The following is a 26,578-nucleotide window of genomic DNA, read 5'->3' on the forward strand; positions in this document are numbered from 1 at the left end:
ATTTCCACTGAGCTAGAGCAGACCAAGTCCCCCCAGATCCTGCTATGCTGCCTTATTGTGGTGGCGAGGGGTGTTCCTGGGAGAGATGAGTGAAGTACGTCAGGAGGTATACTCGCAGTAGGGTCACCCAAAGCGCGAAGGTCATCCCAGCTGCACAGCTAAAGTAAGCAGGCACCTATATTGGGCAGCAGCGATATAGCAAGGTGCTGGAGGCGGACGATCACTTCAGTGACAACAATGAAGGCATCATTTCATACTGTGCAGGAGAAGGCAATGATGAACCACTCCTGTATTTTACCAAGAAAACCACATGGATAGACAAAATAGAATGATTGTTGATGTAGTGCTGGATGATGGGCCTTTCAGGTCGGATGGTACTCAACATGCTACTGAGGAAGAGCTGAGGATCTCTCAGAGTACCTTTGTTGTTTATGACGCAGTTAGTTTAAAGGCTTTTGGACGTCTAGCAGCTGATGTTGCCATGTGGAAAAAGAAAATCAGAAGCTGCAAAGACAGAATTACAATGGGAACTTAAAACGTAAAAAGCATGAATATGGGAAAGCTCGACACAGTGAAAGATGAAATGAATTGACTACAGATTGACATCTTGGGCATCAGTGAATTAAAATGGACTGGAATGGGGCATTTTCAGTCAGAAAATCATACCATTTACTACTCAGGATACGAAAACCAAAGAAGGAACAGTGTTGCTTTCATAGTCAGGAAGGATATAGCAATGACAGTACTTGGGTACAATGTGGTCTGAGAATGCAGATGATCTGTAAGCTCTAGTAATGAAAGTCGAGCAGCACAGTGAAAAGATGGATTGCAACTCAGGGGTGTACCAAAGTCGGAGTGGGCCTAGAGACAAGATTGTAAAATGGGCCCCTCACTGCCTTCCTCTCCTTCACCTTCTACTAGGTGCGGAACAGATCTCAGTACACGGCGGGGGGGGGCACTTGGACAAAGAAAAAAGTGGCTGCCCTGCCCCAATTTAATATAAAATCTAGCAGTTAGTTGAATCTACGTCCAGCACTAAAAAACATAAAACCCAGAGTTCTTTTCAAGGCAGACCACCCCCCCTCCCCCCACACACACTCAACTTAAGCTCTATCAGTCTTAACTTCCTGTACACCATCTCAAGCCTAACACCAGGATTTGAGACTTGTCCTTGTCTCTCTTTTAACATTCAGCCTGAAAAAGATAACTTCAACATTTGTTTGTAATATTTTAGTTGGTCCCAATAAAGGTAGTACCTTACTTTGGATGCTTTCCCTTAATAGACCAATGGCCACCTACTGGTCAAATTCTGGCCACCCAGAATTCCAGGGACCCTATCTGACGATGCCATGGATTGAACCTGGGACCCCGCCTTCTGCATGCAAAACATGTGCTCTTTTATAGAACTAGAGCCCCATGATCCCTAACAGAGAAATGTATACCCACAGTTAAGACAGATTAGGGATTCTAACATAAAACACAAAACACTGGAAAGCAGAACTGCACAAACACCTAGTCAAAGGGAACCATGCTGGTAATGAACACTAAGGCTGAAAGCTAAATAATTAGCCCAAGGCCAGCCATGGTAGAGATGGTGTTATTGTTTTTAACTTGCTCTTGTTAAATTAGTGGGACGCATCAGCTTTCTGATGCCAGTCTACCCAATGCCCACTTCTGTTTTAACATGCCACGGGGTTCTTTGTCTGCTCTTTGCCCCTCTGCTCTGATTCGCACCCTCTCTCACCCTGTGCTGCTGCTCTTTTGCTTTGGAGGTCAGCCATCCCTCAGCACCAGTATTCCACCTATTTTCTTTCATCCATGTACAGAATGAGTTTTGTTTTGGGCAGCAGTATCAAGGCAATGTGTGCAAATTTTGTGTGCCATTATAGATACAAGTGTACACATACACATATATCCACAAATATGGGGCGGGGGGGATGGATTTTACAGTTTTTTCCCTTTCTTCCACTTCACATTTGCACGTATATCTCAACCGACAGGGAACAGATTCAGTCCTGAACAAAAAAATATCTTGAGTTAATCCCAGTGAACACAGGTTTACTATGGAGTAAGTGTATGCAGGGGTTTTTATAGTTTATGACAGCCAACCGTAATGTTTATTGACTCCAGTACTTGTTTCATAGCTAAAATAAGTTTAGTCTCCTTTGTCTCCTGCACTTAGTACCCCACTTAGTTAAAAGCCTGGTTAGAGTGTTGGATGAAAATTGGGGAGAATTGAGTTCAAAGCCTTCCATTCTCAGCCATGAAGCTCGGGGGGAGGGGGGAACCTTAAACTAGATACTCTCTCTTATCCTAACCCACTTCACAGGATTGTTGTAAAAATGAAAGTAGGAAGAAAGAAACATACAAACAAACACTACCCTGAGCTATGCCAACAGAAAGAAAAGTCACCCACCAGCAATCAGTAATCAGTATAAACAATCTCTCTCTCTCTCTCTCTCTCTCTCTCTCTCTCTCTCTCTCTCTCTCTCTCTCTCTCCTAATTTGATTTCAAACCAGACAACTGAATGGAATACATGGAGTCATCCCAGTTTCTTGGGATTTAAGTAGTAAACATTTCAGTGACAGGAGAGAAATGCAGCTTAAAAAAAAAAAATCCCCATCATCAACTGATTTGCAAAATCTTATTTTGATGCAAGTCTTTTCTTTTTTAAAGCATTTATTCAGCAGCTCTTTAGCCCCTGCCCTTATCAAATGGAAGACTCAGCCTGCAAGATCCCAACATTGAACACCAACTGTTCTCTCTACCTCCATCATGCTTACTTTTAAAAATACAAGTTTCTTTTACCTTCCATTGTTCCTTCCCTTCTTGTGAGACAGCAGTTCCAAGGCAGCCCCCACCCCTTTCTTGTCATCTCTCCCTCTTTTTTCATTTGTTTTCTTCACATTCCATTTGTTCTCTGGACCGGATGGTTACTTTTAAAAATAAAAGTTTTGTTTACTGTCCTCCCCCTGCCTTGCCTTCTTGAGGGTCAGTCAGCATAGCAGAACAATGAGATTATGCATGCAGCCCTCAGGCAGTTTCTTTTCCTTTACATTCTTCTTCCTCTCCCCCTGCCTAATACGACTTGCATTTACTTTACCCCTTGCCTTCATGTGAGTCAGTCTGTCAGCAACAAAAAACGAAACACGGCTTTTATACAGCCCCCAGGCAGGCTCCAGTCAGCAGCTTGGCTTCAAACCTCCAGCACTCCTTCCTGCTGCTGCTGCTGCAATGCATGATGTCACTCAGTCGGCATGCTCTCAGCTTCAGTGAGTGAGTCTGCGCAGAGCACGGCTGGCCGGGAGCAGTCACGCTGAGAGGTAGGCAGGAGGCAAAAAGAAGAAGAAGTGGGTATTGGACCACTTGGCGGCTGCTGCAGCGACAAAAAAAGGGGGAAAGAGTAAGAAATGGGGAAAAGAGAAAGGTCAAAGGCTAGCCTTGGGGGGCCCTCAGAGGCTGTTGGCCAGGACACATTTGTCTCCCTTTGCCTAATTAATGGTATGCCCCTGGCAAGTCTAAAGGTAATACACAGCCCATTCAATATTCTCTATAATTCAAGTTTAATGTCCAGTAGGATACAATCCTTGGCTGTTCCCAATATATGTGGAGGAAATCTGTTCAACATCCTGGCTTATTTACACAGTTCCTCAAGTTTAGACAAAATGGGAGAAAGATTTCGTCAAAAGTGAACACAAAAGCTTTTGCCTTGCTCTTCTCATAAGTAGTGAAGGAGAGAGGGAAGGGGGAACATGTGACCTCAAGACTAGCTGTGACTCATTTGATGGTTCAATCATCTGAACTAGGCCATTGTGTATATGTACAGTAAAAATAGACAAACATGTCCTAGGAGAGGTGCTAAGGGTATTCACATAACTATAAAATAATGACTGCATTGAGGGAGACCGTCCTTCTCCTTGCTCTGGTAGCCATTTTTGTCAAAGTGACAATAATATGCATAGATACCTGTACATTCATACTTCTTAATCAGAAGCAGGCTGGGATAATCTGCTGTGTACCACCTTTTGTTACAAGTATTTCCCAGCTCTGATAATTAGCCTTAAAACACTGTACATATGCTCTTAAATATATCTGCCTATTTACAAGCTGATGATTAAGTATGTCAAGGTAACTCTTTTCGTGGCTGGATGTAGGTCTGTCATAAATCAGTCAGGCTAGCCAGACGGAGTGTAAAACAGGTAGGCAGAAGTATAACAGCAAAGTCTTACAGAAAAGAATTCTCCAAACCAGTACCAGTCCGAGTCAATTTAATCAATCCAACAGAGTCCAAAGCGAAATCCACGGGCAAGGTCAACACAGTCCAGGGTCCAAACACAGTCAAGGCAATACACGAACACAGCCGATTAGCTCACAGGAAATTGACGTTGCTATCAGCAGGGTAGCTGTGGTACAGTCATCTTAAATAGGCTGACCCCCAGTGCTGTTAATCAAGAGTTCCTGAGTCAGCAGCTTTGCCTGTTGTTCTATGCATGCGGCTCCTTAACTCTTGCTGTCTCTTGGACCGACGCCTCTCCACAGCTAAGACCGGTCGTGCCTCCTCCACAAGAGCTGCCTTACCCAACTCTAACTCATCTTTGACTCCCCATGCGTTGGACCCACTATCCTTTGCAACTTCTGGTCCTTGCCCTCCCTCCTTTGCTGTCAGCTCCGTCCCCTCCTCCAACTCCTCCTCAGAGTCTTCCTGCATGCCCATGACAAGGTCATTCCATATTGCATGGTTAATTTCCCTCATTTAGGGCAATGACCTAGCAAAGAGTTCTGTATTATTATTTATTTGCCATAATTGCCTTTTAGTATCAGTTAGTAAGAGTACATTCTTATAATATGTGTGTGTGTGTATCATAAGAATATATATATTCTTATATATCATATAAGATATATAACTTATATCTTATATAAGTTATATAAGATATAACTGAATAGTTATATAGTTTGAATAGTTTCAAATTGAATAGTTTGAGCATTCATAAGCTATTTGCTCCATTACATTGGTAATATGTGTATTGCCAGTGTAGCTGAGAATCTAACTTTATTCCAGATTACTGCCAGATGGCTGTGATTACTGGGAGACAGCAAGAAATACACACAGTACTTGTTCAGTTACACTCTTTTTACTTATGATTGGATATGTATTCTAAAGTTGAGCCCTGGCTGCCCCCAGCAACCCTGAAAACCATCTCAAAGCTGAGCTCTGCTAAGCCCTGCCTCAAATCAAGTCCTGTATAAGACTTTGCGAAAACTGAAGTTTTGTGCGAGTACAGATCGTTCTTTATTAGTTAAGCTAGATAAATAGATCCTAGGGAATTATAATTCCCAGCATTCATGGACAAGCTAAAGTAATTAATTACTAGTTTCTCTCATAGTAATGAAACCAATAATTAACTGGCTTAGCACAGACATGTCCTCAAATACTGACTAGTTGTATTGTGGATCTCTGGGTGGAACTGATGTCCTTCCTACTACCTTTTTGATTCAGAACAGCAGCTGGGCAAAGAAACTCTGAAAAAACAAGTTTTTTTGCATTCTTTCTTCAGAGCTTGAGTGAACTACAGCCAAGCTCCATTTGCTTGGTTCCTTGGAGTTCCGTAGATTTGGAGGATTGTTTGAAGGCCACCTAATGGCACAACAGGGAAGTAACTTGCCTAGGGAGCAAGAGGTTGCTGGTTCGAATCCCCGCTGATATGTTTCGCAGACTATGGGGAACACCTATATTGGGCAGCAGTGATATAGGAAGATGCTGAAAGACATCATCTCATAGTACACAGGAGATGGCAATGGTAAACCCCTCCTGTATTCTACCAAAGAAAACCACAGGGCTCTGTGGTCGCCAGGAGTCGACACCAACTCAACGGCATAACTTTACCGTACCTATGAAGGCTCATAGCATTCTGAAGATGGCTTACATTGTAATTTCAGATCTTTCTGATTTCTCTCATTTTGTCTCATTTTTATCTCCTTAATTTTTCCTCAGTCTTGTATGTTAGTAGAGGGCTCTGAAACTAGTGAAATGAAAGATTTCCATTACCTGTTAAAGGGTTTTGGATCATGACTACAGTACCATTTCACAGATATAATTATTTTTCTAGACCTGGAATAGACAAAAGTATCACCTAACTGCTGCCAAATACTATTCAGCCACCACCATAATTCAGGTTGCTGTAAATACAGCTGAGATGGACTTCCTATACTGCCATGCCTAATGGACACGTCTGTTACTTGTCTTGTCATTTAAATTAGCAGGAGTTTTATCCCCACAACTAAAGACAGGCTAGAATCACAATAACCCTTTCTTGTCCAAATTGAACTGCTGTCAGAAATAAAAATACCTGTGTAAACATAAGAAACAAACAACTCAAGGAACTCAGATTATTTCCACGGTTTCTTAGTAAGTGAGACTAATTTTAATTCCCTTCTCTCTATGTATGCTTCAGCAATAACCATACAATAGTAGATTTGTGGCTTAACAGGTTCAGGAATTGTAAAAAAATTTTGTAGTGAGTGGACAGATGTCAAAACATCTGCCACTTTTGGAGACTAGAATCATGTCTTTGCTCATTATGAAGATAGGCAATAAAGCTGTGTCATTTAGCTTATTCTTTAATTGTTCTTGTATTTGCTTTGGGCATCTTATTAAGGATTGTAAATATACTATTGTAATCAGATACCTTGTTTTATGCTTGAAATATGCCATACATTCTTGATTAGAAGAACATCCTATTGAGTAAGGATTGCAGCTTTTAAAAGGCTGCAATAGTTCAAAACCTAATCTGATACATCTTTACGGGATGATCTCAGTAAAAAGATAAAGGAAGTTGGAAAGGAGATAAAGGGAAATGATAAATGAACAAATGAACAAATCTTTGTTCAGAATCACAAACTAGACAGAATGCCACTGAATACCAGTTCCTGGGCAGAATCAGCAGGGGAGGATTGGTGAGTTTGTTCTCTCCTTGAGGGCTTGTTGAAGGCATTGAGTTGACCACTGCAGACAGTAAAATGGACTTTTTGTCTTATCCAGGAAGGCTGTTTGTCTGCATCCAGTAAAGCAGCCACTCAGTTAAGGAGCCGTGGACCCAACAAAAGCTAGCTCCAGATGGAGGGGGGGAAAGGGAGCCCCACCCTTTCCTGGATCTTAGACCGGCCTTGAGCCAAAGCCAGCACTTCAGCTAGCCTCCCTCTTCTCCCAAGTGCACTCATTGGGAAGAAGGTCCCAAGCAACCAAGTGAGCACCTCTGAAGCTGGAGCTCAGCCCTGCTGCAGCATCATTTCTGTTCCTGGGGCCTTGGGGGTGGGGATGGAGGAGCTTCTAGGAGTAGGGCAACAATCCTACTGGCAGGGCTGAAAAATATTGCACAATGTGAAATTGCTCAAGCAGTTATTTGCAAATAATTATTGCAATATCCAGCAATATTCCAAAGAGTTTCTCATGTTGTTCTGCTATAGCAATGTCTAGAAAAGTTGCTTTCCCTTCACTTAAGAAAAACTTAGCCTCTGAGAAAGGCCTTTAGATCAGTTGTAGACAAACTATCCTTTTGTGTATATCTCTATATTTATAGTCATAATTTATATAAAAACTATTTAAAATGATGTAATATACTTCCAAATCAATTATTTTATGTTGAAGTGTGGAAATCACCCAAACGGCAGACCATTTGCATTTTCTTTCAAATAACATTTCACATTTATTTTGAAATAACATGATTTTCATGTCACACTCTACAGAGATTCAAGCTTGAACTATAAATGGAAGTACATTGAAAAATCAATGCTAATGCTGTTAAGATGAGCATCTCACTTGATTCTAAGTTAGAGAGAGCAGTGTTACATTTACATAGTGTTCTGTTTTCAGAGCAAGTGGTACTCTGTTTTTCAAGAGGAGGGGAAAAGAGCAAGAGCCACAGCTCTGAGCAGTTCACATGTGAGACTTACATTGCCTTTAAGCATCTCCCATAAATCTGAGCAATTTATATTAACATCTGTGACAGTTGTTAATGTGACAGGGAAAGTAGAGCAGAGGCTTTTGTAATGTCAAGGAGCATTTTGGCAAATGTAAGTTTTACAGTCCCATTACAAATAATCTGAAGCAAACGCTATTTTGAACCTCATGTGGAAATACTGAGTGGTAGAAATAAATAAACAGCTGAAGAAATAACTGTGCTACCTGTCAATATTTATTTTTTTAATACAGGAAATTAATTGACATATCGCCTTTGTGAAGGGTTTATTGCCACAAAGTTGCTCCTCCATCACTGGTTCCCACACACTGTAATACTTAAGGTTTAGGAATGAACTGAAAGTAGGAAGACTATTGTCTTAGACCCAGAGGCAGCCAGTAGAAACAGGGACTGACAGCCAGCAGGAAATTGCATCTTTTCTACATTTGCTGTGTATCACATCATCATCATCATCAATAATAAAAATATTTAAATATCGCTTTTCAGTAAAAAATTAAGTTCTCAAAGCAGTTTACATAGGAAAAGGATTAAGATTTTTCCCTATCCCCAAAAGTCTCATTTCATGATCAGCCACCCCTCACCTTAAAGAGTTAACTGGAATTGAACCCTGTCTTGACTGACAGACTGGTGAACTCCAGGGCTCAGCCAATCGGCACACCAGGTGGGTGGGACATAGAGAACTGTTGGGAGGAAGAAGACAGTTCTTTGTGAGAGAATAGAAGGGCATGGGGCCAGGAAGGATGGCTGCAGGAAAATGACTCTGCAGGTTCTGGAAAGCCAGGAGGGCAGGAAGCTTGAATTCTCAACCAGGGTTTGGTGAGTTCAAGAAGAAGAAGCCTGGGCTTTGGCTTCGGAAGTTTAGGGCAGGAAGAAGTGGTTTAGTAAGTTTTCTAAAAACTGTGATTGAGACTGAGGAGTGGGCCACCAGGATTGCATTCCAGAGTCTGGGGGCAACAACTGGGAAGCCCCTGTCCTGCATGCACAACAGCCATGTCTCCATCATTGTTTTTTTTAATCTTTTACTCATATCTGTATTTTTATATTCTATTTCATATTTTAATTGTGTAATTTTTGTAGTCTTGTTTTAACTTTTGTGTGAACCACCTTAAGATTGTTTGAATGAAAAGCAGTATAGAAATCTAACAATAAATAAATTAAATTGAATAATCATTAAAGCCCATTGTGACAGCTCCTCTCAACACAGGAGCAATTCTATAAAATATTTTGGGGGAAGAAGGGGTGGCAAAGAGCTTTATTAGGAGAGTGAGGATTCTGCTAATATTGAATACTTACAGAGGTAATTATTATTTGTTTATTTACCTTATTAATGAAGCTTGCTTGACATTTTTAAACCTATTCAGAAAATGGGCCAGTTTTCTCTTAGAAAATGCTGGCTGAATTCACACATAACACAGAACCTTGGATTAACTGGACCCACAGTTCTGCACCCCCCTCCCCCATTCTCCCATCTGAATTCGGACATTCAGGAGAGCAGCCTCTCTGCAGTCAGCAAGACTTCAGAGAGGCAGGGGAGCTGACTGTGTGGGCTTCCTTCTTGACAGTAGAACCACCAATCAAGCTGGAGTGAGGGAGGAGCTTCCTCCTTCAACTTCAGTCCCATGAGGCTGAAACTGTGGTGCCAGTGTTCAGATGTAGTGCTAGTGCTGCAGAACCGGAGTTAAGAGTGGCAAAACTCCACTCTGATGGAAGGTTCAGAATGGAGTTTGGGGAGCAAAACCACAGGTTCCTTTTTGCCCTTAGCTCTGGTTTACCAAGTTCAGATGTGTGGCTTCAGAAACTGGAGGTGAGAGGGCCTCCAGTTTACTATTACATCAGAATTTGGCCACTGTCTTTTTGGATTATGCCAGACCTTCCAGTCTGCTTTCCAGGCTGGTTTTCAATTTAAAAAATGAAATGAAGGGAGCGGATTTGCACACTCCTGTGAATAGCCTCAGTATGTTTCAGTGTGAGCCTATGTTTTAATGTGAGCTTATATATTCATGCTAATTATATTTGATTATAAGGGTGAGCTAATGCTTAATCCAGTGATTAATATCAGCTGGGCTGTCCCTTTCTCCAGTCACAGGGCCATCTAAGGCCAACTGCCCTGTGGAAAGGAATCCTGAGGGAAGTCAGAGAAGTTTATATTAGATGACTGTTCTGCCTTCACTGCACTGATTTGTTTTGTTTTAAGTGGGTATTTTCCCCCATTCTTGTATAGTTATCATATCTATTGCATTTTATTAAGTGTGAGCCCCTTGGGGACCAGGATAAAAATCTACTTGCTAAACAGATACGTCTTTAGGACAAATTATACAAACATATGATCCCAAGACGTACAAGAAGCCTATGATGACAAATGACTATAAAAGAAATTGAACATTCATTAAAACATCTACAAACAATTTACTAATGGAGTCTTACTCAAGGGAATACCCAGCATTTTTTTTTAACATGGGAGAAAATTTCTGTTTTAATTCCATAAGCTGTCAATACCATGGGACTACATTTTGATCCCCAGTGCATTTCCCAGACTTCCATAATTGACTCATAGCAATGCACAGCATTTGCAACATTAGGATTACCTTATTGCAAGTTTTATTGTGATTTTGTTGCCATGCACAACCTCTCCTAATGCATGAATGCAATCTCAATAATTGAAAAGGAAAAAAAAAAGCTTTCATCTGTTTTAGGATTAATCTAGCTTGGAAGTAATGTTCCCTCTCTTTCATCAGCATTACTGCTGCTAGCAATAAGCCCTTTAGGGATAAGTTGTTCAGAATGATATATGAAGTACAAGAAGCATATTTGCTTTCTATAAGCCAAGTAGAGACAGCAGTAGATGGGGCCAAAATAAATCCACTCTTGCCACATTTGAACCAAAATGAACTAAGAACACGTTTAAAGACATGTCAGAAAAGACCATTGTTAACAGTATCAATTGTAGACGACAGTCACAGAACAGGTTGCAATTCTAAGAACAAGGCTTCCCATGTACCTCTCTTTCTTGCACTTTCCTGCAGTGCTCTACTCTCATTCCAGATGTTCCCCTCCCTTGCCCTCCCAAGTGATGCATGGAGCATACTGCACTTCCCCTTCCCCCCAGACACAGGCCTCCCTTACCTTACTCGGCAGTGTGCAGATGCTAGCACTATCACTGCTGCTCTGTTCTTCCTCCTTTGCACTCATATCCATCATTTTCAAAAGCAAAAGAGGAAAGGAATAGAAGGAAGTGTGGAAGGAGAGAGTGCCACACTAGGGCAGAGATACTCCAGCCCAACAGCACTCTGCTCTCCTCCTCCAAACTTCTTTCTGCTCCTGTCACCTCTGACTTTTGAAAAGGTCAGAGGCAGGAGTAGAGCAGTGGCAGCTGCTATGCTGCCACCAGGTAAAGTTTGGGGGATACTAGGGGGCGCAGGCCAGTCGAGGCTGACAGAGGTGGCCAGGGGCGTATCTAGGGTAGGGCAGGCAGGGCACGTGCCCTGGGCGCCACTTGAAGGGGGCACAAATTCTTAAATCTTTTTTAAAATGGCCACTAAAAACAAAATGGCCACTGCACATGCTCAAATGGCCTCTGTGAGGCCCTAGGCCGTGCCAGGCCTCACAGAGGCCATTTGAGCATGCATGGTGGCCATTTTGTTTTCAGTGGCCATTTTTTTAAAAAAAAATATTTTTAAAAATGGCCACTGCACATGCTCAGATGGTCTCTGTGAGGCCCTAGAGGCCAGTGGTGGGAGAGGTAACCTTTTCAGACCCCCCGCACAGCCTATAGGAAGCACCCCAAAGGGGCTACAGGTAAAAAAAATATTTAATATAAAATGTCACTGTACACATATTCAGTTTGGCACTATGTACAGAGAATCAAGGCTTGTGAATACTGAGCTGAAGCTTATGAGCTAGGATTGTATTCATTTGCTCTTACTTTGCTTCTTATAAGTGAGTTAAATGTGGTGTCTTAATAATATGGTTATTAATGGTGAGTTTGTCTTTGAATCAGTGTGAAATCCTTAGTATTAAGGCCCACTGGGAGTTTCTTTCTCTCTTTCTCTCATTTTAACTGTCTTTCTGAAATACTAGAATATATAGAATATATATTCCAAGCAGTGACACAGTTTATTCTGCATATCCTTTAATTATTTTCAGAGTATCTGGGAAAAGCCAAATTCTCCATTTATTTTTAAAACTTATGTAATAGTGATGCTACAATGCATAGTAGAGAATTAGATAGGCACTTCTGTTTCGTTTTCCAAGTACACCTCCACATAGTATTTGGGTATTTCATGAGTCCCAGCATACTGAAATTTGTAGTTTTCCAGCAATTTTTGGTCTGGCCACGTCCACTGCTAAATAGTTTTTGAAATTTTAAAAGATTAATTAGCTTGACTTATATTTTTCAGCTGATATTATAGTAAAGTTATCTGAAAGATGGGTGTCAAATGTTTGGACAGGGGGTGCAATTTTAGTGCTTGCCCTAGGTGCTATTTTCCCTAGATACGCCTCTGGAGGTGGCCAGCAGGCAGACCCACTTCCATCAGTTCACCAGCTGGAATGGCCACCTTACTCAGTGTTGTTAGCAGCCCAGCTCTGTCCAAGAAGTAAAATTGAAGTTCATCGTTGGAGTGGGAAACCTATAAAACCAGCTTATTAATGAAACAATCTGCTTAGAAGTGATGTTATAGCCTTTGGATAAGACTTTTGAGGGGAAACTGGGTCATGTATTAATAATGCTCCAGCCAAGCTTCAAGCTCCCTGTGTGCTCTTGAGAAATGGTCATGTGTCAGCAAACATCAAGGCAGAAGGAGGGGGAAGCGACTGCTAGTTCCTATCTGGGTAGGACAGCACAGGGCATGCTCTTTGCCCACCCTCGCTATAGTGCTGGGCACATGAGATGGGTTGGCCACTGCCACCCTACCCAGATTGGGGTTAGCAGGCTATTACTTCCCCCTGCCCCAATTTCTCAAGAATACACATGGGGCTTGAAGCTTGGCTGGATACTCCTCCTACCCTGATTTTTGATCATGAGAACCAGCCCAGTATCTAATCACAGTCAGAAAGGGTTGGACTAGATGCCTGATGAGATCCCTTCCAACTATTTTCTCTCTGCACAGTGTTCCAGTTTTCTGCACAGCTGTCTGCCTTCTCCTGAAGTGCTTTATTAGCACAGGCAGGAGAGGTACTGTCTAGAGGACTGGTGCATGCAAAGTTAAATTCATTTCTCTGTTCTCTCATAAAGGTGTCAAGTAAAAGGGAGTTGTATATATACAGTAAGGACTGCTTCTTACCAACTCCAGGATTAACTGAAATCAAGGCTGAAATCCCATATCCAAGTACAAAGGGGTTATACAGGGAGCAAGCATGCTTAGTGTGTATTCAGACTTTAGGTTTGATTCCTTATGCCTCCAGTTAAAAGGTATTGGTGGTTGCATGGTAGGGGAAAAAAGCTCTGAATAAGAGATTCCAAAGAGTCAACCATTGGGTTGCCAGTTTGTCAAAAATGATCCACTTTCCCCCCTTTTTTTCTCAGGTGGGCAACAAAGGTTAATCTCAGGCCATTTTGAGACCACCACTGGGTTCTGCCCCAGCATCAGATCTAATTTTTCTCATTTTTCAGAAGTTGACAGTCCTTTGACATTACCAGACCCTGCCTCAGAAATCTCAGGTTTTCGGATACATCGAGTCTGGCAAGCCTATTGCTCATATTGCCCATATTTGTTGGTTGATTGAGTTGGACAGTTCTGAGGTTGTTGGACTTATTGGATTGATTAAGCTGAATACAGCTCCTTCAAGTGGGGCCTATCTGCTCACCATTAGGTACAGAATTTAGGCCTATGTTTTATTTGTTTAAATTTCAATGTAAAATCCACTTTTCCATTAGACAGTAATCGACAACAGTCATGCAAACAATAAAAAAATCATCATACAAAAAATAAAAAGCTATCATTCATCAGCTATCATTCATCTAGCCGATCTTCATTCGGAAGGAAGTTTCACATATTAAGTATTATCACCGGGGGTGGGGGGCACTGGCTGGCATCCAGACTAATGCTGCACTAGTGCAAACATATTGTTCAAATGATGTTGTGTGCTAGCTAGTTCCACTAATCAGGAGCGTGAGTTCTAGACTAGTGCTGCACCAATGCAACAGGATGCACTTGCACAACCTATGGCCCACCTCCTGCTATGAAACCTCTTCCTTAGTGCACATATGCTGCAGGGAATAATGCAAATCTAGCCACTATCTCTGTTCTGAATGCAGCACTTGTGCAAGCAGACCAAGACAAGAGACTGTTCAGCTTTGTGCATCTGCTCAGCTTTGTAACATTTTATTTTATTTTATTGCATTTATGCATCTTTGTTCATTGGTCTAGTGCAGCATTACTGGTTGTCAGCTGCTGTTTTGTGTAATAGCCAGTCCTGCCAAAGATAGTGGTAGCATCGGAAATAATACTCTCTAGGTGGTGTAGTGACAGCCAACAGCCTGGGTGGCTTTAAAAGGGGTTTAGACAATTTCATGGAGGACAGGTCTATCAATGGCTACTTGTCTGTGGGCTACAGGCACCTCCAGCCTAAGAGGCCTCTAAATACCAGTTGCAGGGAAGCAACAGCAGGAGAGAGGCCATGCCCTCAGCTCTTGCCTGTGGGCTTCCCAAAAGCATCTGGTGGACCACTATGTGAAACAGGATGTTGGACTTGATGGGCCTTGGGCCTGATCCAGCAGGTCTGTTCTTATGATCTTAATTAATAGCAGTGTACATTATGAAAGAAGACTTAAGGTACCCTGGCATTTAGCGGCTTAGTTTGAGAAATGGAAAGTAGCATCTGTCCTGGGCCCTCCTGCGGACAAAAGTTCACAAGATCTGGAAGGACCCAGACAAGAATTCAGTGAGCATGTTGCAGGGTGAACAGCACCCAACACTTTGTCCACATCCATGGATATTTGTTTGTTTGTTTATCAAATTTGTACACTGCCCCAAACTTTTGTCTTTGGGTGGTTAACAATAGCATAAAACAAGTTAAAAACACATACAAAAACTTAGAACAATTTAAAATAAACCAGAGATTAAAACCTACAAAATTTCAAAAAGCGGAGAAAGCTTAGGCGAAAAGATGGGGAGGATCGTATCTCGGCAGGGAGCGCATTCCACAATCTTGGGGCAGCAACCGAGAAGGCCCGTCTCTGTGTAGCCACCAAACGAGTTGGCGGTAACTGGAGACGGACCTCCTCAGATGACCTTAATGGGCGGTGGGGCTCGTAGTGAAGAGGACACTCTCTTAAATACCCAGGACCTAAGCCATTTAGGGCTTTAACTAGCACTTTGTATTTTGTCCGGAAACCTATTGGCAGCCAGTGTAGCTCCATCAGTAAAGGAGTGATGTGGTCTCTCTGAGATGACCCAGAGACCAACCTGGCTGCCGCATTCTGAACCAACTGAAGTTTCCTGACTACGTACAAAGGCAGCCCACATAGAGCACATTACAAAAGTTAAGTTAACAGCTGAAACTCATTCAGAACAATATTTACATTTGCACTGTTCTTTAGGCCAGGAGTGGGCAATAGGTAGTTTGTCACTACTGATAGCCACCAGACTCTCCAGGCTTTGGGCCCTGCTTCTCCCTCCTTTCCATTCCAGCCTGTACGGCAAATCTATCTGGCTGTCTGAGTGGGAGCATGGCTGCATCATTTTAAAACTCTCTCTCTCTCTCTCTCTGAATTTTAAGGATTGCATTTACTTTCTCATTAATTTCTCTCCAGTTCCCACCCTCTGCCACAAAACAGCACCTCTTGCTCCCCTCTTGTCCTGCAGCAAAATTATCTTTATACCATACATATTTGTTTTATTTTGTACTCCTTGCTTCGATTATAATTTTATTTTCTGTTCATTTGTAGTACACCCCTCCTGTGCTTTTACTGCAGCAATGTTCTCCCGGAATCCTGGTTGGATGTTAAAATCCCTTATTCTGTCAATGTAGACTTTTGTAAAAGCTGACATTTTGTGTCTGGCTCTGCCTCCCTATGGTGTCATTTTGTGACTAACTCCACCTCCCCAAGCCACTATTTCAAGCTGGAGGCATCCAAGGATTTTGCGGGCGGCGGGGGGAGGCTCCTGGATGCCTAAAGTTTGCCCACCCCTCATGTAGACAGATAGTGTACCAATGCACTTTTTTTTCCTCTTAAGAAGAAGTAAACCCTTATTTGATAACAGAAGAGTGGTTTGACTGCTAGAAAGAAATGAAGTACACAGATAAGCAAATCTCTAGAAATTAGGAAAAGAGCAGGAAATAGTAAGCTTAGTAACATATCAGAGGCGTAACTAGGGAAAACGGTGCCTGGGGCAAGCACTGAAATGGCGCCCCCCTGTGCCCCCTGCCCCCCAACATACTACATTATACTTAGGTTTTTCCTCACAAGCGCCCGCCACCAAGCCAGGCCACTGACTGTCCGCCAGTCACCAGCAAAGCAATGGGGGGGGGGCATGGGCGGCGCGGAAGGGACCGCTTGTGGGGGAGGGGGCGCCGACGCGCTCCCTTGACTGCTGCAGCGCTGCTGCACTGAGCAGGAAACATTTGTATTAACAAATTTAAAAAAAAAAATTTAAAAAAAATTTGTCATGGCGGCGCCCCCCACGTGACCAGAAAAGATGGCGCCTGGGGCATGTGCCCCCCCTGCCCCCCCTATAGTTACGCCTCTGTAACATATGCCAAGATGTCATTTCATTCGTTTAGGGAGCTCTACACCTTGCACAGCAATTTTTAAATTGAATTCATAAATTACTGTTATGAGGCTCTGTGTACTTGAAATCTATGTACTTGTAGCTAATCACAATGTATTATATTACCACACAATTTTTACAAAGTCTATGTAGGGTACTGAAAATCTGAACAGCAATTGTCAAAATGAAAAAGGAAGAGACCTCATTAATGGAAGGGCAAAATCCCAGTCAAGTGAAGTTCTCTTATTATCCAAGCACAGGAAAACCTAGCTATAATTTCATTCAAATCATGTAGAAAACTATAACATGATTTTAACATTGTGGGAATTTAAAATACAAAAGGCCAATCTGAGCAGCCCATCTGTTCATTTCTAGACTAAATATATCAACATCAGATTGCAAAATATAGGGCTCAAGAGGAACAGTATGTGGCTCTTTCAAACCAAAGCCAAACCTCTAGTGACCTTTCTTAGGTACATGACACAACAGAAGTCCATCTGTCTAAAAATCTCTTGTCAATTGGACCTTAAATATGATGGTATATTTTTGGTATCGTCATTTTTAGAACAATAGAAGTAGGGAAGAAAGAAGCTGACTGACATATCCAAAGATTTTTGCCTTCAGTATAAAGAACAAAACCCATCAGGATTTTGAATGATAAGAGTTGGAGGGTTCTGTAAGCCATCTAGTTCAACTCCATGCTTAGTGCAGGAAATCCAGAACTACAGCAACAGATGACTATCCAGCCTCTGTCTGAAGATCTTCTGTGAGGGAAAACTCTTCCCACCTACCCCAATCTGGTAATTGGTTCCATTGCTGGAATGCTCTCTTAAGTTTCTCCTAATGTTAAACTGAAATCTACCCTCCTGTATATTAAGCCTTTTATTTCTAGTCTTCCTGCCTCCCGGGGAAGCAGAGAACAAGTTCTTGCCCTCTTTTATATGACAGCCCTGCAGGTATTGTAAGTGTACGGTCACATGCTCCTGCATGGATGTCCACAGAGAAGACAAGAGGAAGTATTCGGATTCATAGCTGGATTAGATTTCTATATAAATATTTTTTTTGTCTGTGCACACACACACACACACACACACACACACACTTACTTTCCCCCTTCTGAAGAAAAATCCCTGTGAATACCCATGGTCCCCCTCTTCTTCTGGTCAAACATATCCAAGTTCTTTGACTTTTCCTCATAGAGGGCTTGTTTCCAGACACCTGACCAACTTTGTTGCCCTTCCCTGAACTCATTTCAGTTTGTCTATATCCTTCCTAAAGTGTGGCACCCAGAACTGGACACAATACTCCAGATGGAGTTTGATCAGTGCAGAATACAATAGAAAAATTATTTCTTAAGTTAAAAGTATCACGATGGAGTCCTGTGGTACCCCATCCTGCACTGGGTGGAAAATGTGTTATCTGTGCAGAGGTGAATGTGGGCCCTTAAGGGTCAAAATGCAGGATACAGAATTTAAAAAGAAAGAAAGAAAGCAGTCAAAATGCAGGATACAGAATTATTATTAGAGGGGGGAAACAAACAGAATTTTGGCATACAGAATGAATTTTACAAATGATTAAAATGCAGAATACAGAATCACTGCATACAAAATGCATAATTACAATTAAATAATAAATTGAAATATTAAATATGTACTTCAGTGTAACAGCCACAGCTCTTAATTCTCCTTTGTACTTCCCTGTCTGAAAGTAAGCATTCTGGTTGCCTAGTGACAGAAGTAAACAAAAGTATCTTGGTGACAGAATGCTAAGTCTTGTGGAACTCTATCTGCTGCTCTTCATGACAAATGAAAAAAATCAATCTTGCAGAGCTTTTCAGTTTTGATTTTCATCCAAAACGAAGTACAGCAGCGCTTCCAAGGAGTTTACACTCAGGTATTTGTGGTTTCTTTGACATCTGTAAGCAACTACTAGCAAACTAACAGAACAAGTGATGGCTACAATAGAGATTCATATTTGGCTCAGTTTAGATTTGGGGTTTTCTTAGGCCTCAGCATTTGGAGTTCGAGTTTGTTGTGGAACTGAGAATATTAATGTGGTTATTTTAAAAAGCTTTTTTAAAATACAAAGAGAAAGTGTCAGTCTCAAGGTGAAATGCTTGGTTTCATTTAATATATATTATGGTCCTTGAGGACACACTCTTAGACCTTCAACAAGTTGCGGCGGTGTGCAGAGGAGAGAAATGTCCATGTCCTGGGAAAGCAGAAACACGGTTTGTTACCTTGATGAAACAGGGATCAGCAAATCACAATACATAATAATATTGCTAGAATAGTTTGTACTCATTTTGCTTTTGGTTTAATGTTGTTTAATTAAGTTATAATGTACATAAGTAGGGCAGTTTCTCTGATTCTTGTTCCACAATCTTAATCAATTGCCATTTTCACACCACTTCTCCCTTTAACATATATGGCATTCAAGATTAGGTACATAGTGGGCAACAGCCTGAGTGTCCTGTTGTGAAAACAGAAAGTTCTTGGAGAGCAATTCATTTCAATTAAGGATGATAGTTATAAAATTATCAACCAAAAAAATGAAAATTCAATCCAGTAGAACTACACAAAGATGCTAATAATTCATACAAACATTTGAATTATTGGTTACCTCCCCCCCCCCTTTTTTTTAATCAAAAGGTTGTAATCGGTAAACGAAATAGCAAAGCCCATTTTATCAGAGTATCTGTAGGTATGCTCCTGGTGTATGTGAGTTATTTTTACGTGGTATATTGTCTAGCTTGATGGGTTTCCCCTTTCATTTTTTTGATCTATGTAGGTTGATCTTTGAACATTCAGTACAATCCTGGTGACAGAATAATTTAGGGGTTAGAGTTAGCACAGACTATTAGTGATGAATAAAATAGCACAGCATGGCCTAGGACTGAACTTTTAGGCATTGAAAAGCGAGCCTTAATTCTTAGGCAGGGCAATAACTGACAACCATAGACAACAGTGATGGTAATTTCTGTGTCAAGCAGGGACAGGAAAGCAAGCAGCAGGAACTTCACTACAAAGACATTTGTCCAAATATGCCTGAAATCTAATTACAAAAGCTCAGTTTCTTTTCCATGCAATTCTCTCATGCTGAAAATACAAACGAGGCTATTCATAGAAGCAGCATGCCTATAGCAGCAGCATACATATGTTCTTTGGGGACAGAAATGTAGGGAGAGATACATTTTCTCACAATTATTGCATGGAGCCACTTTGCTTGCTTGCCTCACAGAACACCTTTGTGAGAAAACCGAACTTCCAGGGAATACTCAGATCTTCTGACTCGGGATTCTTGGGGCCATTTCCAATGTTACCAAAATACCACACAAAAGTCCCTTCCAAGAAGGAAACTAAACAGATCGCAATTGTATACATTGTAAGTGTGGCGGGTCTGCATGCACTGTACATTCAAATTACTGAGTGCTGGAACTCCATGATCCAAGTGTGTATACACATAGCAGTTTACACATGCCAGGCACATCTACATGCAAATATCACACAAAAGCCAAAGATGGAAATGAATTCCATCTAAAAACATGGTAATGTGTGACCTCTTACAGATGTAAGATGTTCAAATTATCAGTCATACTATCACAGGAACATGGCAGCTTTTGGTAAGTTACATTCTTATTAATAAGCATAATATCCATCTTTTTCATTAGACCATTAACTGAATGTGGACCATGTATGATGAATATAACATTTATGAGAGCCTGTTGTCTAAGATGGATGCAATGTTAGTTAAATTAGAAGCAAGATGTGTTAAATAAAAGGAGTCATGGGAAAGAGAGGATATGTTTCTCGCTGAAGAATATATATGTACATCTGATCTTAATTATACTTTAAATATGCCATTGAATGCAAATTTCTACATTTTGTATCACTGGTACTATACACTTGCCGTCTTAAAGAAAATCTATGCTAATTACTCTGGAAACTGCATCCAGACAATGATACCTTTTTTCACATACTGTAGAGTTGAAGGACAGTGAAAATATTTGCAAAAAATTTACAAGGATCATCAAAGTTACAATTTATTATTAAATCTACTATGGAGCTATTTAGTAATTCTGTTGGCCTATTTAAAAAGTTTTGAGAAAATAAAACATTTTGAACTGTCAACAGTTCATTATTGACAGCCGGATAATTATTGGCAAAATTTTGCAAAAATATGATCTTACTCTCTGGTTCAGCTCAGTGGCTGAGAAAAGTTTGGCAGATGGCTGTAAGGAACAAATTTGCATGCTTCAGACATTTATGGAACAGAAAAATACATTCAACCAGGTGTTTTCCTCTCATTAAGTATTGCAATAGGGTTAAGCCTGAAGAGAGATCTGAATATGTCTTATGAATTATGTTGTGAATAGTTTTATTTATTTTTCAATTTTGGTTTTAAAAATTGTGTGTGGAGCAGGGGGAATGCACCATATAAGTTGCTATTTCAGACCCACTCCTGATACTCATAATGCCAGTTTCTTGCTGGTATCTACAAATAGGTCTCAGCTGGTACAGTACTATCAGCTTTCAAGAACATAAAATCTGTGGAAACACTCATTCAGCTACAGCTCAGTCTTCTCCAATCCTTAGAATGTAAATAAGGATGCTGGTGCAATCTGCATGTATCCTTTGTGGAGAGTCATGCCAGTTAATAAAAAGCATGAGAAAATCTGAAGTACATTACATCTGATAGCACATTAAATCTCAAAATGATGGCTGAATGTGCTTTAAGATTTAATGTACTTTGGATTAATACAGGTATGCTCATGGGAGAACTCCATGCCAACAGTATACATCAGCACAGTTTCTTCTGCTGTGCAGATGAACAAGGAACTAAGTAGGCAGATCTAATAGTGCTAAAAGGCAAATTGGACTCTACACCCCCAACAAGATGTGGGTGATTCAACTTTAGCCCTCCTGACGATGTTGACCTACATCTCCCATCATCCCTGACTATTGGTCACTGTGGCTGGGGATGCTGGGAGCTGTAGTCTAAAACAGCTGGAGGGCCATAGTTGACTAGCCCTGATATAGACATTACTTAATATAGACTAAGTTAAATATCATGATAAAAGGACTGTATGTTTTGCTAATTCAAGTCCCAAGTGTTGTCATGTTCCATGGAAATTGGATATTAAGTTCACAGCATCGCCAGGGAAACAGCTATGCAAGTTCTAAGCATCGTTCAGAGTTGGATAGAGTCTGAGCACTTAAGCACAACATTTTGTATCAGCACTGTTCACTTAACAGAATTACATCTCCATAGTCTCATTCAGAGCCCCTGGTGGTGCAGTGGTAATAGAGCCCCTGGTGGTGCAGTGGTAAAACTGCCACCCTGTAACCAGAAGGTTACAAGTTTGATCCTGACCAGGGGCTCAAGGTTGACTCAGCCTTCCATCCTTCCGAGGTCAGTAAAATGAGTACCCAGAATGTTGGGGGCAATATGCTAAATCATTGTAAACCGCTTAGAGAGCTCCGGCTATAAAGTGGTATATAAATGTAAGTGCTAAGTGCTATAGTCTGAGGTAATAAAAACTTAAGCTATTTTTAAATTTTTGGACAGTCCAATGTGCAACCTTCATATTATTTTATGCATTTTAGATGTTCTGTAATATTCAGTGGCTGATATCCAAACTAACATAGCATTGGTGCTGCTAACACTGTGCTAGTGCTGCGGGGGAGTGGTGATTTTGTTGCTCTCCTTTTGTTCTGAAACCCATGATGCCTGCTGAAAATATGTCCCTGAGGGCTGTGTGATCTCCATGAACATACTTTTGGAACACAAAGGGGCTTCAAAGCACAGGGGGATTAACTAAAGTCACTCCAGCACCAGTTGAGCATTAGCAACATGAGTGCATCATCAGTCTGGATTCAGCCAGTATATTAAGTTTTTTCTTCAAATACCCTGAAGAGATAAATGGATTTAATTCTTCCTTAATTTCTGTTATCAGACCTTTTAGAAACTATGGCATTCATATAATCAGAAAATATTTATTTAATTGCCGTATACTAGGCACTATGATCTACAGCATAGAAGCTCCATTGCCTTTGTCCAGAAAACGTACTATTTAAGGCAAGATAGGACAGTGGTGAAAACAGTGGAGGGAACTTAACAGAGGAAGTGTGTGGATCTACTCCTTGAAAACAGCAGCCTCTTCTGAGAGGGGAAGCTTTACTGGCACCAAATAAAAGGTGAGCCTATAGGAGGGATTCAAGACATAAGGGTATTTATATAGTGTATCCACCCATTAGTATTCTGGGCACTGTGCATTCAGATAATACTATATAATGCAATAAAGCTACATTAAAGCCCACTTGGAATTTATTTCTTTTTTACAAAAAGGAAAATGAGTAAAAACGGGAAGAGAAAGAACAAAGAAAAACCTGAAAATGTATCTCAAAAAAAGATACATTTTAAAAAGTGGTGGGATAGAAAATATAGCTATAGGGAACATATTCCTTAATTAAGGATCTGGCACAAGAAGGGCATAATCTCTTGTTGGTTTTAGAAGTGATGGCAGGAATGGCTTTGTTGAAGGAGGAGGTTTTCTGGAGGAATATGAAGAGGAAGTGTTATATATGTCTTAATGGATACAGAGGCAGGAAGACTGCTTATAAGAGCTCAGAGCTGCTGCTGACATCCGCGAGGGAGAAGGCCAACTCCATCCATTTCCCAGCCGTGAAGATTCTAACTGCCATCTAGCCAACTTCTCTGTGAGAAGGACTGAGTAGCGGAGCAGCTCTAACCCTTCAACCGGAATATTATCTGCTCAGTTACCAGGAGTAGGTGCTTCTGGGAGGGCTGGCTCTTTACTTCACTGTCACCAGCTTACACTGGAGGGCACTGGCTCTCTGATGTGACCCTCTGGCATTGATATCAGATGCAGTGTGAGGGAGTCGCAGACCCATAAGCTGGGGTGGGCCAGCAGGACAGGCCCAGGCCCTCCTAAATTTTTCTCTGGCCCCCTCCTAAAATTTTTACAAACAATTTTAATAACTGCTATATTGTAAGTTAGTAGAAAGCAACTATGGTGGTAACCCCCCACCCCCCGCACTGTCGGCACCACCAAACCTTTAGGCTGGTTATGTAGTTTTTACACATGGCTTCTTCGCACTTGTACAACAGCCTCAATACCACAATTTTAAAGGGGAACTAAAGTTTGCTTCACAAGCAATAGTCAGCACATGGAGGCTCATTGGAACCAGCTCAGCACGTTTGGTTGATCCATGTCACAAGCCATTTTGTGTGAACAAACTTGATACAAAGAACAGACCACACTACATAATTAGTCTCCAGCCAAAACATGAGACGGGTGCTGTGAAGAAGCAGTGTCGAGGAAGCAGACCTTAGTTCCCTTTGAAATCTGTGGAACTTCCATGTAAGCATGCGTTAGCATCAGAGTAAAGGTAAAGTGTACCGTCAAGTCGGTGTTGACTCCTGGTGACCACAGAGTCCTGTGGTTGTCTTTGGTAGAATACAGGAGGGGTTTACCATTGCCTCCTCCCGCGCAATATGAGAAGATGGCTTTCAGCATCTTCCTGTATCGCTGCTGCCTAATATAGGTGTTTCTCATAGTCTGGGAACATACCAGTGGGGATTTGAACTGGCAACCTCTGGCTTGCTAATCAAGTCATTTCCCCGCTGCGCCTTTAGGTGGCTAGCAGAGTACAAAGGGATTATTACTGACAATGGCTGACATGAGGAAATTTACTCAAAGGAGTCCCACTGAAATTAAAAGGACAAGTGAGGTAATGCCGCATTACCTCACTTGTCCTTTTAATTTCAGTGGGATTACTGAGTAATTTTCCACAACACATCAGCCATCAAAAATATGTCAGCACTGGTATTCAAACCTAAGATCTTATTACATTATTTCAGTTTGTCCTCATATACTGTACTTATTGATATAGCATAATCCTATCTAAAAGTAAGCATTGTTTATTTGAATATTGGGTCTATGGAATATGTTGGATTTTCTATATTCCATATTTTTAGTAAGTTATTCAATAAAATGTAAATAAATAAATAAAATGAGGTTATGCTATATTAAGTGGACTGCTGTTCGATTAGTATATATAGTATGACGCCTATGGTTAATCATGTTTTCTTACCATTGTTATAGATAAGACACTTCAAATAAAGATGTCTACAGAAGACACTACAGAGGTGGTTAAATACCTTGACAAGTAAGTCAGTCATCATCGAGCTTCTTAATCTTCACATGGACATTATTTTATAGAGAAGGAGCTGTTGAGTTATAGCAGATATCTGGACCCACAGAATTATTTTGGTCATTTGCTGTTATCATTGCAAATTGGTCCTCATATGGAAACAACCCAAAACTGAAGAGCTAGAGGGGAAAAATAATATCTGTGAAGGGTGACTGAGTTCAGGTTGTATTTGTTGTGGGTAATTACTTATACTAGCTGGGCCGGGCACAGAGCATCTGCGCCTCTAGTTCTCCCCGCCTGGCCGCCTGCCCCGACTGCTGTTTCCTTCCTTCCTCCCCCTGCTGCCATCTCCTCCCCCCCACCCCATCACCATTTTTGCCCACTCCCAACTTCGCCTCCCTCCAGTCCCGCCTGCCCCTGCCTTCCCCCCCTCCTGCCTGCAGGTGCCTGCTTCCTCCGTCATTTTTCCACTCAGCCACCCGCCTGCCTCTGCCGCCATTTCTTTCCTTCCTCCCCCTGACCGACCGCTGCTGTCTCCTTCCTTCCTTCCTCTGCCTGCCCCACCTTCTCTCCCTGCCTGCCTCCACCATCATTTTCCCGCTCGGCCACCCACCTCTGTTGCTGTTTCCTTCCTTCCTCCACCTGCCAGCCCCTGCCAGTTTCCTTCCTTCCTTCCTCCACCCGCTGCTACCATTTCCTCCCCGCCCACCTGCCCCTGCCTTCTCCGCACGGCCGTGACACTGTTGTTTTCCCGGCTGGCCATTGGCTGGTTGCCACTGCCATTAACTCCTGGGCCTGCCAGTTGGCTGACTGCCGCCATTTTCTCCCCCCCCACACACACACCTGTCCCCTTCGCTATCCTATCTGGCAGCTCTCCAAACTCTCATGAGAGCTGTCACACATGGGATTAGCCATAGGTTTGCCTTAGCGAACTATATATAAAGATAGCAGATCATTTCAGGAGCTAACTCACTCCCATTACAGCAGAAGTTAACAGGATCTCAGGGGCAACAGCTTGTAAATGATAAGCATGGAGATCCATGTAAAGTTAAATAAATCTACTTTATTCAGAGGTACATAATGATAGAAAAGACCTATATCTAACTGCTGACTACATGATAGTCAGAGAGAGCGAGCTAGAAGCATTCTGGGAAGAAGAAGAAGGAAGTCACTCCCAGGAAGTCACTCCCACATTCATCTTCATTTGCCTTTGCCTTTTTGCCATCTATTCCTTTTTAGAAACAATTTAGCCACTGTAAAACCCCATATGCCCAACTGCAGAAAAACCTATTTCATCCTGCACAAATTTTTATGACATTGTAGAAAATGTGTTTAGAATAACCCAGGGGTTTGCTCTCATTTCATCTCAAAAGATGTGGTGGGGGAATTGTGTAGCTAGTCTCTCCTTTCTCACTGTACTACTTAAAGGCTTCCAACAAGCTCACTCCACTCAACAAACTCTCTACCCACCTTGTTTCTCCTAACCTTCTCAATCCCTTTATTCCCTACTCCCATTTAACTCAGGCCTCAATAACATCAAATGCACAGTATTGTGTGTGCTATACATATCACAGATGATTCCTTAATATTGTAAAAAGATAGCTGATATTTTGATAATATTATGATAATATGATGGCTAACTACAATTGGTACAGAATGAGGCAGCCAGACAACTTGAAGGGACCATATAACACCAGTTCTGAAAGAATTGTA

General features: G+C 41.6%; 1 protein-coding gene and 1 long non-coding RNA gene across 7 annotated transcripts in view; one reads left to right on the forward strand and one right to left on the reverse strand.

Moving 5' to 3' along the window:
• On the reverse strand, nt 1–25,548 carry LOC128344899 (uncharacterized). The gene is made up of 5 exons (XR_008316114.1): nt 25,479–25,548; nt 24,873–25,044; nt 18,343–18,899; nt 2,810–3,377; nt 1–504 (listed from the first exon to the last, which is right to left on the reverse strand). It is a non-coding gene; the product is annotated as an uncharacterized LOC128344899 (long non-coding RNA).
• Nucleotides 18,436–26,578, forward strand: part of FAM81B (family with sequence similarity 81 member B) — a 55,372-nt gene continuing 47,229 nt past the window's right edge. The window contains exons 1-3 of one of the 6 annotated variants that reach the window (XM_053295919.1): nt 18,443–18,581; nt 22,707–22,885; nt 24,817–24,880. In XM_053295919.1, coding sequence (XP_053151894.1) covers nt 24,837–24,880 — 44 coding nt within the window. In that variant the 5' untranslated portion in view covers nt 18,443–18,581; nt 22,707–22,885; nt 24,817–24,836. The other 5 variants (XM_053295918.1, XM_053295920.1, XM_053295923.1 and 2 more) reach the window with 5 other exon arrangements.

Source organism: Hemicordylus capensis, chromosome 2 (genome assembly GCF_027244095.1).
Source record: "Hemicordylus capensis ecotype Gifberg chromosome 2, rHemCap1.1.pri, whole genome shotgun sequence".
NCBI lineage: Eukaryota > Metazoa > Chordata > Lepidosauria > Squamata > Cordylidae > Hemicordylus > Hemicordylus capensis.